At 39.6% G+C, this 17,906-nt stretch overlaps 1 protein-coding gene across 2 annotated transcripts in view; it reads left to right on the top strand.

Moving 5' to 3' along the window:
• The first annotated feature begins 8,841 nt into the window (after window positions 1–8,841).
• The window catches only part of asic1b (acid-sensing (proton-gated) ion channel 1b), a 144,810-nt gene continuing 135,745 nt past the window's right edge, over window positions 8,842–17,906 (top strand). The window contains exons 1-2 of one of the 2 annotated variants that reach the window (XM_056398106.1): window positions 8,842–9,232; window positions 10,668–10,866. In XM_056398106.1, coding sequence (XP_056254081.1) covers window positions 10,679–10,866 — 188 coding nt within the window. In that variant the 5' untranslated portion in view covers window positions 8,842–9,232; window positions 10,668–10,678. Of the gene's footprint in view, window positions 9,233–9,304; window positions 10,867–17,906 lie in introns of those variants that run through there. The other variant, XM_056398097.1, reaches the window with a different exon arrangement.

Below are 17,906 nucleotides of genomic sequence, written 5' to 3' on the forward strand. Positions count from 1 at the left end.
AAGAACAATAAACATCTTGAAACTCAAAGCTTTAACTGGAGGCTCTTTGTGATTGTTCACAGAACTCTCCCACATTTGTATAGCATTTGTATGGTTCAGAAAGAGCTGCAGTATCAAGGACAAAAGGGTAGTAGGGGAATATTGATGTTAATACGAGCACAAATAACAGACTTTAATATAAATGTACTTTTCTTGATCTGTATCTGATCTCAAATCCAGATACTAGTCTCCCTCTGACCCCCCCCACAGGTATAACAACTAGCTACTTCTTCCATCTCTTTGAGGCTGTGGTGTTATTTTTCAGTAAAGTACTTTGTTTATATGGAGTTGCAGAGCTAAATTACTGCACACCAGTAATCTACACATAGTCTACAGGGACTGACAGTGTATTAGCACTTTTCCCTGCTGGCTGAGGAAATGTGTAGGGATGCATCAATGCTGCCATGCGTCCTGCTGGGTGACAGCAAAGAAACTGATCCACTGAGCTGTTTGCAACCTTTAATTGCAATTATATCACAGTGAAAACAATCAATACATCCTACTACTACCCCCCACTCCTTCTCTTTCTCTCTCCCTCTGTCTCTCTCTCTCTCTGAGGAGGCTTCACCAGCTAACTTTCCCTCTCATGTTTCCTTCCTCTCTCTCGTTTCACTCTACCTCTCTCTATATATCTGGTGAAAAGGTGCCATATAGGCAGTGGGGTGCTGTGGTTTATGGGGGGCAGGGACAGAGTGGTGCAGCAGCAGTAACACGCTCCTGGAGAAAGATGATCTGCTGTGGCTACGAGTGCCTGATTGATCCTGTAGAGTACTGTTCATCCATCTCCGTCCTCCAGTGGCTGCTGCTGCTTTCACCTCTAGCTGCTTGCCTGTTCCCTCTCCCGTGTTCCCCTTCTGCCTTGGTCTCAGCTGCCGCCGTACTGCCGGGTCCTGGCCCTCGGCTGCAGCAGTGATAGGGTCTACTGGAGTGGAAAAGGAGGCTGCCGCTCCAAGCCTCCCTCACTGAGTGTGGAGGGAGGTGGAAAGGTAATTAAAAACTGGCCTACCATGTTGCTTCATCCTTGTCACATCATGTGTGCCAATGGTTGGGTTGTTAGATGGCCTTGAAAATCCGATATCTACTCTTCAACTGGAAATGCTCATTAAAATTACCAACTCAAAAGTATCACACAACAAGAAATGAAAGAGATGAAACTAGCTTTAAAATGAACTTTGTATACAATATTTTGCAATATTTCCATACAGCGAGTAAAAAGCAGCATGGATAGTGATATCGGTGTTACATAGAAATCTAATTAAAACAACCACATACAACAGCGAGAGGTGTTGTAAAGCGTTCGTACCTGTAATTGGCTGTCAACATAATTATTCCTTGAAGGAAATGGGAGAAAATAACTATATGTCCATTAGCACAATTTAACAGAGAGAACGTCAGTCAGTTTGAATAAGTGTGCTGTGATGACAGTTACTTGTTCATTTGTAGACTATGTGTCACTGTATGAATTGTTCAATTCTTTCATAAAATGAACACGTTTTTTTTTTCTCCACAATGTAATAAACCATCAGAGGTAACATTAAGTCAGATGTGTTACAGAGATGGATTAATGTGGTGAAATTGGATTGTTTGATGTCTGAAGATGATACGAGTTTAACAACAAAGTTCTGACATTAAGCAAACGTCTGATTTCCAAATCTATTGTGTATTCTGTCAATCACTTTTTACCACTGACAATTGGAGGCACAGAGAGACAGAGAATGCAATCTCAGAGCTTCACTGGTCTGTGCAATATTACTTTCATGCATGACTACTGTCTACATTATGAGGGGAAGTTAGAGAGGAGAAAATTAACTTGGACCTCAATAGTTTTGAATAGTCAAAGGAAATGAAGTTAGAATGGTGACTCAATGGATGGCCAGTGTTGTGCTTGTTATATAATACACATGATCAAAAGATGCTGTAGACGTTTTACATGATCATCGCTGTAATAAAATAAAATAAAAAATCCTTTGCAGGTTTTATTTCCAAACCATTGCATTTTAAAAGATTTGCATTTATAGTTTGATATAAAGCCTGCTGCTCCCATGAGGAGAGCTTTAGCTGTAATGAGACAGAGTTGTGTGTTATTTAACTTGTTGCAGTGCAATGGACCTATACCAAAGCTTAAAGTAAATGGACCATATTCACTGAAATTGCATATATTGGGAGTAGGATGCAATAGGTTTTTGTCTCCTGCTCCCCTTGACTACTACACTCAGATAATCCGTCTGGTTTCACTGAAAATACATGCTGATCCATTCTTAATAGTAGTGCAGGCTTTACTCATGTCTTGCTTCTGTATTTCATTCTGTCCTCAAGAGCTAATAATGTGAGTTAAAGCTATTGATTAAGGCCCATGCCTGCTGCTTTTTTAAAAAAATTCATTTTATTTGAAACATTCCTTAGCATTTCACATGTGAAAATTTAATACAGTGCTTGAAAATCCTGTATTTCAAATTCTAATCAAAATCAATGTGAACTCATTCACAATAAGTACCCATATAAGCACTGTTCATGGTCAGCACTAAAAAGTAATTGCTAGCGATTTAATTTTCAATTATCTCTTCAATGAAAACTAATTCCTTTCATGTCATATTATCGACTAGGTGCCCATTTTGCTAAGCCCATATCTCATACATGCAGTGGCACAATGCAATTACTTTTGCCTTCCTCGCAAGTATAGCAGAGTACTGTTTAGCAGACCACCAATGAGATACACAAAGACAAAAAGGGGGTGTTAGGGGCTGGAGTGAGGCCTGCATGTGAATATTTAATTACTTGCTAATGAATAGAAGTCATTAGGATTAATTCCTTCTTAAGGCTAATTTAAATGTTCTTCTGCACCCCTCAGGAGAGCGGAGGTTGGTGTGCAAGGGACTGAGGTTGAGTTCCCATGCTGTCCCTTAATGGGGCTTCAGCTGTGGACAATAGCCAATCACTCAAAACTGCGCAGCAGAAATGAGCTCACAAGTCATCACCAAATAAGCAATTAGCAGCTATTCTGAGCAGCTTGTTTTGCACATAAGAAATATAAAGAAGAAGTGCAATCATTGCCTAACCTTCTAAAATACAAAACGTAAATGTAGCTGTGCTGTTCTAGACGTCAGCGGTGAAAGAGGATCTGCCTGCGAGCCAAAATACTCACAACAGCGCATTAAGTGAAACATTTCACTGGTTTTGCTCGATGCCTTGATTTGTTAAAATGTCAACACAGTAAGTGTAAAATAAGTGTAAAGGTCTCGCATTACCAGCTCTTCAAATATCTCATGACACTCATCTTGGATCAAGCCTGAGGCTGTGAGCGCACAAAGTTTGTTTTTGACGATGATTCTAAAACTTTTCTTATACGGGAAGAGAATCAATCTTTCAGTGGAGAGACCTGATGCTGTATTGAACTGGAGATACGGATGAATAACCCATGTTCAGACCCAATCAACCACTCTAACAGGGGTAGAATAGCAGTGGTGAGATGACACTGCCTCCTCATCCACAAATTGCATTCTACCATGTCCTTCATCTGTGCCAACCTGACACTGATATCTAAGTGATTTGAGATATAATGGTGAGGCCTTTTAGAAATAACTCCAAATTCCAACTGTAGAGTTAGTCACTAAACAGACGCATGTCAAACTTGAGAATCAAAGAATGGATGGCTATTTTCTACCTAAGTAACAATCATCTATCATTTGGTGTGTGAATTATTTCTGCATGCAATTCCCACAAGGGCCTGACTTGGCAATTGCCTATATGAAAAATAAATGCATGGAGGGTTGTAAACTTTCTGCTGAGCATTACCCTGGCATGATTGGTCTGGAAACACCTACTAGGAGAAAAATAATAGGTTACAGGGCCAGGAAAGTACAGAAGTATTACCCTTTCAAAGTTGCACACAGATAAGTATAACATCACTTGAGTGAGATGGCATTTTGGTGAACTGCATCACAAAGAGCTCAACTGGGGGTATCGAGGCTGTCTGTTGATGGATTCCCCTGCTTTCAAATGAAGGCGTCCTTGACTGATAATGATCATTACCCGCTAGGGTAGTATGCATTTGTCTGGGCTGGAACCTGCAGATACTCATTATTAGATCTAACAACCATCTGTCTATGAAGACCTTGTCTGTCACCCTTTTGATGATGTCATGCTCTGGACCATTGCCAAGACAACAGTTGCATGGAAGCAGATTCTGGGTGTGGGCTTGAAACGGACTCAAATCATCAGGGTCAAGAGCCTCTTGCTCCCCCTGTGTCCTGCTTGCCCAACGATAACTAAAGAGACTTGTCAATGGGACCCCAGAGTGTATTCACATTCCCTGCCAGCTCCCTCTGAGTTGGTTGGCACACCACGTAGCCTTGGCCAAAGTAAAAGCCAGTCTGCATGGAGTGAGCTGAAAGGAAGGAGGACACAAGAGGGGAGAGGAAGAACTGGATAATCTTCCCATGTGTATCTTATTCACACCACCAGTGTAATCCAAATGAAATATTAAAGGAGACTTGACCTCACAAAGTGTTATGTAGACAAACCTCTTGTTTCCCATGTGCCAACATGAACCAGTTTTCCATGAAAAGTACCACATAGTAGTACTACCATGCTATATATATATATATATATATATATATATATATTATAAACAGTATGCAATAATCCTAAAAACATGCAGATTAGTATTGAAACAATTCGCGTTATTCAACTGTTAGCTAATATGTAGTCCCAAACTGGGACTGTTAAGTGTACCACACTTTCATGCAGGGATGGAGAACAATTATGTCTGGCTAAGGATACCTTCTGAAAAAACCTACCCAATGCAGCATTTCAATGCTGGGTACCTTACAAAGGAAGGAGTAAACCTCCTAGAGCTTTTTAGCAAAAACCAGCTGTCTCTTGAGCATGACAGCTAACTGTTAGCAAACTGACAGGTTTTGTCAGAAAGAGTCACCAGCTTTTTATATATCTATATCTATATATCTATAGCTGTGTCCCAATTCAGGGGACGCATCCTTCAGAGGCTGTATTTGACACGATGGTAAAGGCAGGCACAGTTGTTGATGCAAAGCGAAAATCCTCCGTTGGCCAGAACCCCTCATTTTGGTTTGGCCTTCGCGGTCTACAACAGCTACTAAAGCCACACTGTCATGGACCACGTCTTCTGACAGATGCTGTCCCTGAATTGAGACACAGCTTATGACTCTTGCCTATGACTCATAGGCTAGCAACAATTCATTGACACGCATACAGACCAATCAGTGTTGAATTTAGACACATGGTGCATTGTTGTGTGTTGTTTTTATATTGGGTTAGGTTATAATGAATGGGGGACAACATGTGTATGAAAGCTTAGGTATTGTTGCTAGGTCTGTAAAGCTTAGCACTGCACACGTGGCAGATTTACAACTCAGTACTTGTACTCATTTTCTTTAAAATTTCTTTAATTTCAATAGGTTTTGAGCGGGAAAAAAAGGCTTCTCATTTCTACCTGCAGTTACTGTTGTGTTGGCTGAATTGAATACTGTCACTAGCAGATTTTATCAGCTGTAGATAGCATTAACTCTGAGAAACTGATGGGGAAAGTAACACGAGGAGGTGAGGGAACTGAAACCATAACAGAATAGCAGAGCAGCAACAAATAGATTACATTTATGTTTATATTTTATGTTTTTATTTTCAAACAATGTCTCCCTTTTACAAGAGAAAATGTAAAAATGTAATGCTATCTCGGTTAACGTAAACTTCCCCAAATCCACTAAAGAGTAGGACAGAGCTGCTACAGTTGCCCTTAACTCGTATCAGCATATTGGCTGCCACATAGTGGATGTGCTTAACTTATGTATACACACACTGATTAATCCATTCCTTGAACTTTTGCTTTTGGATATTTTTGTTTTGGAAGGGTGAAGGAAATGTGCTCAGTTATGGCTGCTAAGGGACAATCATAGCAGTTTCAGAAAACTGACAATTGCAAAAGCTCCCACACTGGGGCCTTGTGGCAGCTTTCAACGTATTCACTCTTGTAAGGCTTTCTCTCATACTTCTTCAGAGAGGTGATGAATTCATCAGCATGTGTACTTTTCAAGAACTGGCCAGTCACAAGGCTGTTGACATCATTGTTTATAGCTGAAGAAATGGAGGAGGAAAGTGGGAACTAGTCAGAACCTCTTGCTGTTTATATTCACATGTCTATGTGGAAGCATACAAAAAGGGCTAGCTGTTATTAATGCATTTTGTTCCAGAGACTTTGTGACGTCTATTATTGTCTATTTAAAAAAACATACACAATTTCAACCTATAGAACCAATTTGGAAGTGGTGGCAAGTTGAAGTTGTACTTCAATTTCTGAATGCGGAGCTCTTACTGTTCACTACTCTTACTGGAGCACAAAGATAACTACTATTCAGAGTAATTGAGCATGAACAGTGGTTTCATTTTTACATTATCTCTTACTTGATGATCTGTTAGTATAATCAAGTCATCCTTCTTTCAGGGAGCACCAGAAGTGCTGCCAATAAATCTAACATTCTTTTCAACTTCTGTTGAAAGCTTTGAAAATGTCTTTTGTAAAGTAAAGACCCACTTTCATAGTGTCAGAGGGTGGATATATATTCATGAGCAGGGCTGGACAGCAGGAAAGTCTAGGCAGAGCTGAACGATAGAGCAGCCTGCAAAGAAGGCAGCACCGAAAAACGACTGTCGGAAAGGCCTATTCATCCAGATATCTGTGAGGGGCATTCTGTTATCATAGTCTTCAGAATAATGTAAGTGGACTCAAGTATCCTTTCAGTAAGCTACTCTGGCATCACTGTGGCACCGACAACCATCATAAAAGCTAAATTTGGGTAACTGTACAGCCGAGCACCTGCTATCAAAATGCACCTCAGTAATTCAATATCTACTGTGATATGAAACCCATGTGTGTCACTGCTGTACAGTGTCTACCCAGAATTCACATCACCTCACTGGATCAGAGCATGGCTCATCTTCCAAGCACTGCTCATCAATATAAGATGCAGGCTTTATAGATGACTACCACATTGTCACAGTCAATACTATGGCAAATGGCAATTATGGACGCATTATGAACAATTTCATGGGTGAGCTACCCTTGCCTCCTGGCAATACGGTTTCTATGACAGATTTGGCACTGGCAGTCTTGCGACACATCTGCCTTATTGCCTGTGTTTGGCTCACTCACTCACTCTGACATATTTGGATGTTCCATTCAGTCAACTACATAGAATTGGTCAGGGGAGAAAATAGATTTGTTCAGAGATTTGCGTGAGCTGTGAACTGTGTGTATGCGTACATGCATGTATTCAGTAAAACATGCATTAATGCTCATGTAATACAATATGTGCTAATGTCTACAACATATGTGCAGGTACTATATGTGTGCAATTTTCCGTGTATAAGTATGCATATGTGTATGTGTATATGTTTATATATTATCTAAAACTGCATTTTACAAAGTAACTGTGCACCTCCACGCACAAACATACAGTACTGTATTTCTGCAATCAGCACATGTGCGTTTATGTACAATCATGTCTGATCGCATTTGTGTTTACAGTACATATTTAATGCTAAAGTAATGTGTTACATATCTTTTCCTTGTAGGTTACTTTTGTCTTTTAGTTAAACTTCCTGTGATCAGAGTAAGTTGCTCATGTGGACCTCTGCCCTGTTTTGTTGAGTGCTGAGGTAACCTCTTTTTTATTTTATTTTTAAAATTTAACTAGAATGTGTCTGTGCCCTAATGGGACGCTTCCACTACAAGCTGACCAAATGCTCCTCTGTCGGTAACTGTCTGGTCAGCTCTAGAACTGCACTGATATGCTGCCAAAACTAAATGCTACTTCACTGACCCAGTACTTACTCTCTTGAATTTACCCATAGACAGTGTCGTGTGTTACTAGATGTATCAGAAATACAGCTTTTCCACTCATAAATTACACATGAATACACTCAAAAGTCACGTTTAAGACCATTTAATCACCAGTAATGAGGACAAATACATAAAATGTCATTGTGCTAGGCCATGTGCACAGACACATCTTTGTTAACTTATTACTCAAAAAAAAATCTCTGACCCTGGTCTTACAATTTGCACTAAATACAACATGTGTTGGTCTGAAGGATAAGTATCTTACTTTGAGAAATGTCTCAAAATAGATAAAATAATAAAATAAAAAGCCAGCATGCTAAATGCAAGTGTGGTGAGTCATGTGTTAAACATCTTTGCCAACTGAATACTAAAAGATGTAAATCTCCTTTTAACCTGGGGAACATTTCTGATTACTCAAGATTAAAAAAAGATGTCCGTGAAAAAATGTGTTCATCATGCTGTAAGGACATAGCACAAATGAACACAAGCAATTTGAGAAGTCATGCAAAATGTATCCATTTTTGCCAACATTATATAACAAGTAGGCCTAACTGACAAATTTAGGAGATGTTTATAAGTGCAAAAACATGTTAAAATGACTTGTAAAATGCTAAATATGTTTGTGAATCTTATTTTAGCCACAAAATTATAGTTTTAGCCAAATTTCTTATGAGCAGTAAGTCTGATGTCTTTAGTGAGACATTATGTTTGTGGTTTTGTTGCTGCATTCGTTGCATGTAAATCTCTAAAGCTATCCATTACCTCAATTTGAATTCAGTTGGCTTTCCCTTTGCCAAGCTAACTTTGTCTCTTGTACATAACATTTTTCTCATCATTCTGCTTCATAAAATGAAATATTAGCCTAGGTTTCATCAGTAGAGTGCAAAGCTTGATGCTACATTGTATTAATTATCTAAGCTAGGCTAAGGTCTTCTTGGTAAATTTCCCACAAGCAGCAATGCTGCTGTGTTTTATTTTTTTCTTCTTTTTAAAAAATGTTTTTTTTTTTTCCCGAAATGTTATTTTGTCTTGCTCTCAACGGCTTCCGTACAATAGCTACACACCTGACGTTAACACTACGTTTGAACATTTGGCATTCTCCTAGTACCGGGGCCAATTTAACTTGAAAAACCCTGGTAAAATAACTTATTGTACGTCTCTTGTAAATAACAATGTAACGTTGTGTCAGTTAACTTTATTAAATAAAAACAGTAACTTTCACATGTGGAAAGTAAAACTTGATGCTAGCTAGCTTGTCATCTCGACTAGCTCAAGAGGACTCAGAGAAACACAGGAGTGTGTAAATTGCCAGCGGTTAAGGTAATGACTAATTCTTGAGTCATAGCATATCGTCATCATTTAAATTGTATGCTCAGTAGTACAATAGCTCGCTTCTGGGTAAAATATAAGCTTTGCTGGAATGACACCGACGTTGGACTTCGTCACCCGGTGTAAAACACATGCCGTCCTATCCTTGCTCTCTCCTGTTTGGGGCGAATTTAATTGATCCGGGCACACCGCGACCGCCTCTGAGGTGGCTTTCCTTGAATTCATAGCGCTAAGCATCTCGGGCGGGATTTGTATTTTTCTTTTTTTGCCCAGGTCAACATTTTTTTTTCTCCAGAATTTGTTATTCAAGGATAAGCGATTGGGAATCCAAATAAAACCGGAGTAATTATCCCTGCATTGTTGTGGAGGCAGTCGGAGGAGGGAATGGATGCATGCAAGCGAGGAGAGGCGCACCGAGGCAGCTATCTGACAGAACCAGCTCCTCTGTGATGCAGCTGTTTATCCTGGCTGTGGAAAACACAGGACATCCGGACGACTGCTTTTAAAACGCTAACAGGCGAGAAATCATCGGGTATTTGTTTTTCTGCACGTGTTTGGATTGCCTATGAAGAGCGGGGAAAGCCATGTAGCCAGTCTACTCTCTGCCTTACACACACACACACACACACACACACACACACACACACACACACACACACACACACATATATATATATTTATATATACACACATACACATACACACACACACATACACAGAGAATACACCACCGCTTTGTTTTTTTTTCTTCATCAGATTCCCTTGTTTTCCTCGCCGAGGTGATTTGTCTTTTTGTTTTCTACCTTCTCAACCGTGATCTGTGTTTTTCTCTTGACCTGCCCAGTGTTTCTGCTTTTTGTTAAGAGCGTGGAAGCCAAATATCAACTCGGTGATATTACAGAAGTGTGCGAGGAGGAGAGGACAGCGTTGGCATCTGTCCATGCGCGCTCCACACCGGGCTGTTTATTATGAAACTGTGACCCCAGCCGAGGAACAACACATGCTTTCCATACCTATACTTTTTCCAAGTGTTTTCACGTAAGCACAGGGTATTTTGAGGATATCCTGGGTAAAATGCTCTGAATGTCGGGCTGTCTCTCAGTGACGCAACATCTCACACAGACTGCATGAGAAATACATGCGTAGAAGGGCGTGAACTTGCAGACACTAACCTCCTTCCCATTAATAAAGCATCTACTTATCTTTAAAGGCTGTTTGCTCTTTTTGCGACATTGATTCATCTAAACTCATCCCGGGGACATAATGGATCTCAAAGCGGACTCGGAGGATATGGACTACAAGAGACCGGCTCCTATTGAAGTTTTTGCCAGCAGATCCACGCTGCATGGCATCTCGCACATGTTCACTTATGAGCGGATGTGTATCAAGCGCAGCCTGTGGATTTTGTTCTTTCTGGGCTCCGTAGGTGTGCTGGTGATGGTGTGCGTGGACCGGGTGCAGTTGTACTTCCAGTACCCCCATGTCACCAAACTGGACGAGGTCGCGGCTCCGATGATGGTGTTCCCTTCGGTCACCTTCTGCAACCTCAACTCCTTCCGCTTCAGCCGGGTGACCCGCAACGATCTGTACCACGCTGGGGAGCTCCTTGCCTTGCTCAACGGCAGGTGTGTGTACGTGTGTGTGTGTGTGTGCGTGTGTGTGTGTGTGTGTGTGTGTGTGTGTGTGTGTTTGCCTCCTATGTATTTCACCTGTGCGTTTCAGGGCTGCCTGTACCATAGCATACAACAGAGTCTACCTGTTGGTATGCATGATGTCAGAGGCAAGTCAGCCAATGAAAAAGTACTTTTATGGCAGATATCTCCTGATCTTTGATTTCCTTTCATTCAGTAACACAGGGCAGTTTCTTCTATGTAGGATAAAACAAACCAGTATTCAGCACTCAGAATCCCAAACAGATGCACTAGCTGCTGAGGGAAACCCATCTGTGAAGATTTAGCAATTGTTGATTGAGGATCTGACTGTGTCCAGTGCACAATATGAGATAACAGTGATAAGACTGAAACATGCTGAAACAACATTACATTTTTAATTTGGGTACATTCTACTGCAGTTATCATGTAACTGAACTCGACTTTACTCCAATAAAATTAATTGAGGACCATTAAATCACTAAATCCCTGAAACCACTGACACTGAGAGACTGAAACTCCTTTGTTAGATATTTTATAAAGGGGAGCAGTGGCGATGCTTTATTTGTGAGGCCCAGTAGTTTATATCTGTAAGTGAATGTTGAAGTTACATGAAATTAAAATTTTGGTTTTAGCCTAGTGGACATGAAAACTTAGATTTACTTTAATGTCTAAATCGTGAAATCTTGTATGTCACATGGAGGTGCAAAGCACTGTTGTTTTGACACCTCTCTCACTGTTTATTGCTGTAGCCGCTGGGAGATGTTAAAACAACATGGACAAAAAATGCAAAGTCTTTTAAGGGTCTCTGTGAACGTGAACTTGGACTGACCTTAGCCTGAGGTAATTGAGGAAAAAAAGATACAGATGAAAGGGTGTTTTCTGAAAGCGGGGAAAGCGACATTAAAATTGGTTATTTAGTAATGTAGTGACATTACTGATCATGTCATCTGAAATGCAAACTGCACATAAGCTGATGTATGTATGAAACCCTATTCAACAATATGAAATATACCCCTAATAGTAATCTGCTGCAATATGTTGATACAGTTTTTGATTTAAAAAGAAAAATTAATGATAAAGAACACATCTTATCGCAGATCATTTAAATCCCCCAGGTAACAGATGATGGATGAGCTATTTCTAAGTGGTTAATGTAAAATGATGAAGGAGAAAATGCCGCCAGTGCAATTCCTTGCCTCATCATTTTACATTTCATGTGATATGAATATCTCAATATTGGATAAGTAGAGGAGTAGATTTTTAAATCCCCTGCTGACAAAGTGTGGAGACGTGTGTGTGTGATTCACAGCTGCCATCCCCTCCCTTTACACTCATTGTTTTCTGCTGTGCTTTGATCATTTAGTCTTTTGGCAGCCATGACAAGCTCACCGTTGATGTTGAAACTTTTGACTTTAAATTTCTTAACTTTTTCTTTTTTGTTCCACACAGTGTATTCTGATCACGTTTAGCAGCACAATACAGATGACCGTCCTCCACTCTGTATTCACAGCTAAAGCAATGAAATTCACACACACACACACACTCACACATACTCACACACACACTGCTCTCATGCAAAAATAAAAGATCTAATACAAACACATAGTTTTGAACACATTACTCAGGGTATTTTTAGTATATTGATCCACACAGCTCTGCAGCCCAAGGCACAGTCGGAGAGCGGTACATGCTAGGATGACATAAATTCAATTCCCCGTTTTCATACTGAATATCGTTGCTTCGTGACCTCTATACATCCATATTACAGGTGATAACCTTACAGGAAAGAAATACGTTCCATTGCTCGGGGCTGCAGTTCTAGTCCTATGTATGGTGTAGATTTCAACCAGAGTGTCTACATCCTACATGGATTTGTTTCTCTGTGTTTGTACTGTCAGCTGTAATGGCAGACCATTAAAATATCAACAAAAGGCTGCCATGTCTTTTGATATATTGGAGCAGGTTTCAGCCAGATTTCCTGGAAGAAGTGAGATGTGAAAAACATGAGGGCAAACAGCACAGAATGAGGAAGAGAGAGGAAACAGGAAAATGAAAGCAGTGGCACTTGCTCCAAGTGACATTGGAACAAGCTGACTTTTGATGGAGGGAGGGGAGTACATGCAGAGGCAATTAACTTGTGTCTCGTAAGCTGTATGATGAACAAGTCTTTATCCCTGTGTAATTAGTGCTGTTTGTTAAGCTACAGAGTTGTCTCGCTGATTAACACTCTCTCATCTCTCACACTGTTTCTTGCCTCTCCTCTGTTCAGTTTTGCCTTGGAGGAAGTGTCCGCTTACTTTCTTAGAGACTGGTGCAGTATGTGTTATTTTCTTAAAATATGACAAGACTTTGTTAGCAGGTCAGTCTCTGGAGCAACGTGAGTCTAACTTGTAGATAAAAAGTTCTCAGGGTTTCCTGTAGACGCTGCTTTTAGATAAAACATTGACTGGGGGAAAAACATTTCATTGGTAAACTTCAGGATATCAAGTGACATGCTGTTCGTTTTGTTAGAAAAGGGCAGACGGAAAACAAAGTGTTATGTTGCTGTGAGTTTGTGTAAATCAGTGTCAGGAGGAAGCAGTGATATCACTGAGGCCAGGCTGTCTTTGATGCTGTGAAATTCATTGCTTAGCTACAAATAACTTCCCCTGAACTTACCCCAATCAAGAAGTTTCTGCACAAAAAAATCCCCCAAAAAACAATCAGTGCAGTGCAGCAGTGCAGAACATTACAAGTAAATTGCTCAATTTTATTTTTTATTATGTCGCAGAGGCAATTATATGATAATTAACAAAAGAAAGGTCATTTTGGAATAGGTGTTGGTAATATAGTGTATGCTGCCAAAAATGCTGAATCAGCTCATGAAAGTCAGAGTAGCGAGTCTTCTGCTTACACAGTTCTCAAGCTTGAACATGTCTCCTGAGCTTGCAAACATGCTCCAAAGTCACATACGCAGTGTGTATGTGAAGTGCCACAAAATGTAATGCTCCATAACTCTGACGGTATTATCTGTCTCAGCAAGATCACAGGTCCTAATCAGGATTTGAGTGGTGTAAAAAAAGTGCTTATGGAAGGACATGGTGAGGCCAGATCATTATGCAGGAAACACAAAATCAGAGAGTTGCTTATAAAGCTTATTTCTCAAATGTGGGTAGATTTGAATTTATATTGTTTATATAGTGATTGTTTACCAAAGATAAGATTACTACTGGAGAGACATAAGTAGGCATTTTAGTATTGGTAAACTTTTTCTAACAGACCAAATATGATTACTGTATTTTGCTTTCATTGTTTGTTTATGTGATTGCTCATCAGTATGATAGACATGTGTTTGCTTCGCCTCTCGGTCGCCCTTGTTTGCAATTCTATGATCTTGACCAAAATGGCATAATGAGTGTGTGCCACAGGTGCACCATCATTAAGATGTGATTGTCAAAACACTGCTACCAGGAAAATCATTCCACTCATTCATTTTCAAGGACACTGCACAAAAAAACAATCCTGTCCTCTCTGGTGTGTGAGTTCAATTAGAGCTAATTGGATAATTACCTGATATTATATCAAGATGCAGTGTTTCCCATACACAGTAACAACATTGACTGCCACATATTGATCTTCTATTTTATTTTTTCAAATGGGTAAAATCTTATTTAATTGTAGAGCTGTGTGCGGCACATTGATTCGCTCATCCCCTCCTTGCCCCTCACTTTCTCTCTTTCTCTCTCTCTCTCTCTCTCTGTCTCTCTCTCTCTCTCTCTCTCTCTCTCTCTCTCTCATTTTCCCAAATACATCAAATCCAGCCATTGGGAGCTCTGGGAGAAATCCCTGAGTTTACCGGCCCTCTCTGCATGCCCATGTGCCCATAAGAGCATGCAGTATGCATATGCCACGACTGGGCTCAGTATCCAATCACATTTTGCTTTTCATTTGACACAATGTGAAGCAGTGGAGCCGCATATATTGTTCAGTAATTTTATTTGCCACAAAGCAGTAAAATACTTGCAGTGGAGCACAATGGAAGAAAGCTACTGTTCTTGTTAATGTTGAATACTGTAGACCTCCTTTTCCCCCAAATCCCAAATTCTGTTGGAAACACTAAGATGTGTTCATTGTTGTCACACAGCCTGAGGTACTAACACCATCTTAATACAACGGGAGTATGAGCTGCTGTGGAGTAAGATTTTTTTATTCCTTTTTTTTTTATATAACTGAATATGTGAAGTCCTCAGACGGAACAGTTTTGTGACCACAGTCTCACTGTCAAAGTTCACTCTGAAAATCAGAGGTTACTGGTATTTACTTGCTCCTCTCATGAGGTGACGAAGTGATGCAGATGCTCCTTCATTCGTTTTAGTCCCCGCAAGAAAATTAAAGTGCTTGTGGCCCATAATCCAATTTAGTCTCCCCCCACCCCTATGTAGCGAGTTTGCTGTGATTGCTTTAGGGAGCAGTGGCAGGGCAATATTAAAAATCTACCCATATTATTGTGATTGTATGCGCTTCAACTAAAGCCTCCTGACTCGGGGATCTGAGCACAGCGTCTTAAGTGCTCTCCTGGCAGCTTTGTGTTGCTTATAAGACACAGGCTCAGGATAAAATTCAATTAAGTTCAGAATGTACCACAACAGGCTGTATTCTCTTATTAGAATAAAACATGACAGTGTTGTGATGTAGTCCCTGTGTGGGCGAGGGTACTGAAGTAATTTTGAGCTGTGATTTCACTGGCCTGTGCAATTTAACCTGTCATTTTCAGGGCTTCAGACTAGCTTTTTCCAGTCGTTAGAATTCCTGTCAATTGCAAATGCTATATCAGTTGTATTTAAAGCCAAGTTCTGTTATGCTTCGAGTGCAAGTTCTGGAAACCAATCTAGCGCTAGCATGAGACTCGAAAGCAAACCACTTCACTCCTCCCAGCCTTTCCTCTCCCTGCTCTCTCGGTGATTTGATTTGATCGATTCAGAAAGTCCAAAATCGATTAATTTTGATTCCATTCAATTCAGTTACATCAGATAAATACTGATCAGATTAATACCAAGTACTTCTCAGAATTTTTCGTGGGAACTTAAATTTTTTCTATATTCAACAAGTGAGCAGTTGTTTCCTTGAATATAAGATTGTTTAAAGTGCACATTATAGGTTAAATTATAAACACATAATCCTGGTTATAAAACTCTGGACCACGGATGTATTTTTCTTTGGTAAATGCAAAACAACTAAAGCAAGGCACACACACACACACACACATATATAATTTTTTATTTATTTATTTATTTCTCTTAGGTCTACATGTGCAAAACAGTAGAGCAAGAATAATGAAAACCCACTTATAAGGGAGCATCATTATGCATATTTAAAAAAAAAAAAAAAAAAAAAAAAAAATCCCAGTAAAGCTACACATCGACTGTCAGCACATACCTCATCTAGGTACAGGCATCCACTTTTAATTATCATGTTGCGCACAGACAGGAAAGAAACTGAATGTTTGCTCACTAATTTATCGGCACTGTTTGTGTTGACAAGATGTCTGTGGCGGGTCCACATAGACTGAAACTATTCATGACTCAAAACTTTTTTTTGCACATTGTATTAACTCACTTTCCACAAAGAAGATGTTTTACACACTTGCACACCAACTGAACCACTTAAAACAAGTAAGCACTCTATACATGACATTCAACACACATGTACATGTTTACTGAGAAAAGACACAAATGCAAGATCGGTGTTGAGATTTTAAGAATTGCTATATCAGTCAAATAGAAATCGTGATTAATTGGAAAATCTAATATTTCTCTCTGACATACAGCGTGGTTTGCTGCATAATGTAATTATTTTAAAGCGCTTTCAGGCCACTTGGGCAATAATTTAAACTAAAAACTCAGTCAATGAAATAATGATTTGTGTATTCCCAAAAGTTGAAGGCAATTTGTGATAAAGGTTGGTCTGTGCTCGTGTGATTGGCAGATCTGGTTGAACTGTGTTCAGAGCTGCTGTCACTCTTCCTTAAGCCCACACATCTCGCTTGTCAATGTACTTCTTTAAAAGGCGATGTAATTAATACACTAAAGCCAGCCAGGTCACACATTTACAGTCCATGATCTGTTCACACATTCACACACAGCTGCAGTTACTCATTAACCTTACATGACCTTAATTTGCCTTAATATAGTTTCAACAACAGCCAGATGTATTAAGGACAACGTAGCAGCTAATAAATGGCCTGTCTTGGGTTCATCATTAATCTGTGAGTATAGTGGTCATATGCACTGTTTTGTCCTTAGTCTGTTATGGTGTATAGTTTCTACTGCTTATGCTAATTCTTCTTACATTCCCTTTTTTAAAAAGATAAATCAAAATATGACAGCTGTTACTCCTATTGAACGTGTAAACCAAAACCAAAATAATCAGACAGGGTTGATTTTAAGGGCTGGCAATGCTGATATTTTACTCACTGATGTTACTGTTTATAATCTGTGATTGTGACTTTAAATTACTGGTGAAATAGCAGAATATGATAGCTATAACACCTAGTCTTTGATATTGAATTTGATGATAATACTGTGTAGTCTTCAATTCGACGCTTGGTCAGAACAATAGTCCCGATCTTTTTCATCACAGCACTGTTAACTCTGTTCAACATGAAGCATGACAGATTCCCATCTCACTTCAGTGGTATGAGTGCAGGGGAGAGAAACAAATCTTCATTTCAAATTACAGCACATACTGTCTCTCACGGTGAATATTTTATTTCGTTCTGTTTGTAGCAGGTAAACAGCACTGTAGCTGCAGTGGAACATATTACATTTCTTGTAATTTGGTTGGAACAGGAGTTAAAAACTTTATCGCCAGTTGAATATTAAGGCAGTGCTCACGAAGAAATAATGTAATATTTCATTTTTTATTCATGGATCAAATTACATTGTTCCCATCATCAAGGGACAAAATCTTGTTCATGAACACTGACAAAGCTTGACCTTGTGGAATTAAAAGAAAAAAAATCCATAAAGATTTAC

This window comes from Seriola aureovittata, chromosome 2 (genome assembly GCF_021018895.1).
Source record: "Seriola aureovittata isolate HTS-2021-v1 ecotype China chromosome 2, ASM2101889v1, whole genome shotgun sequence".
In the NCBI taxonomy this organism is placed as follows: Eukaryota; Metazoa; Chordata; class Actinopteri; order Carangiformes; family Carangidae; genus Seriola; species Seriola aureovittata.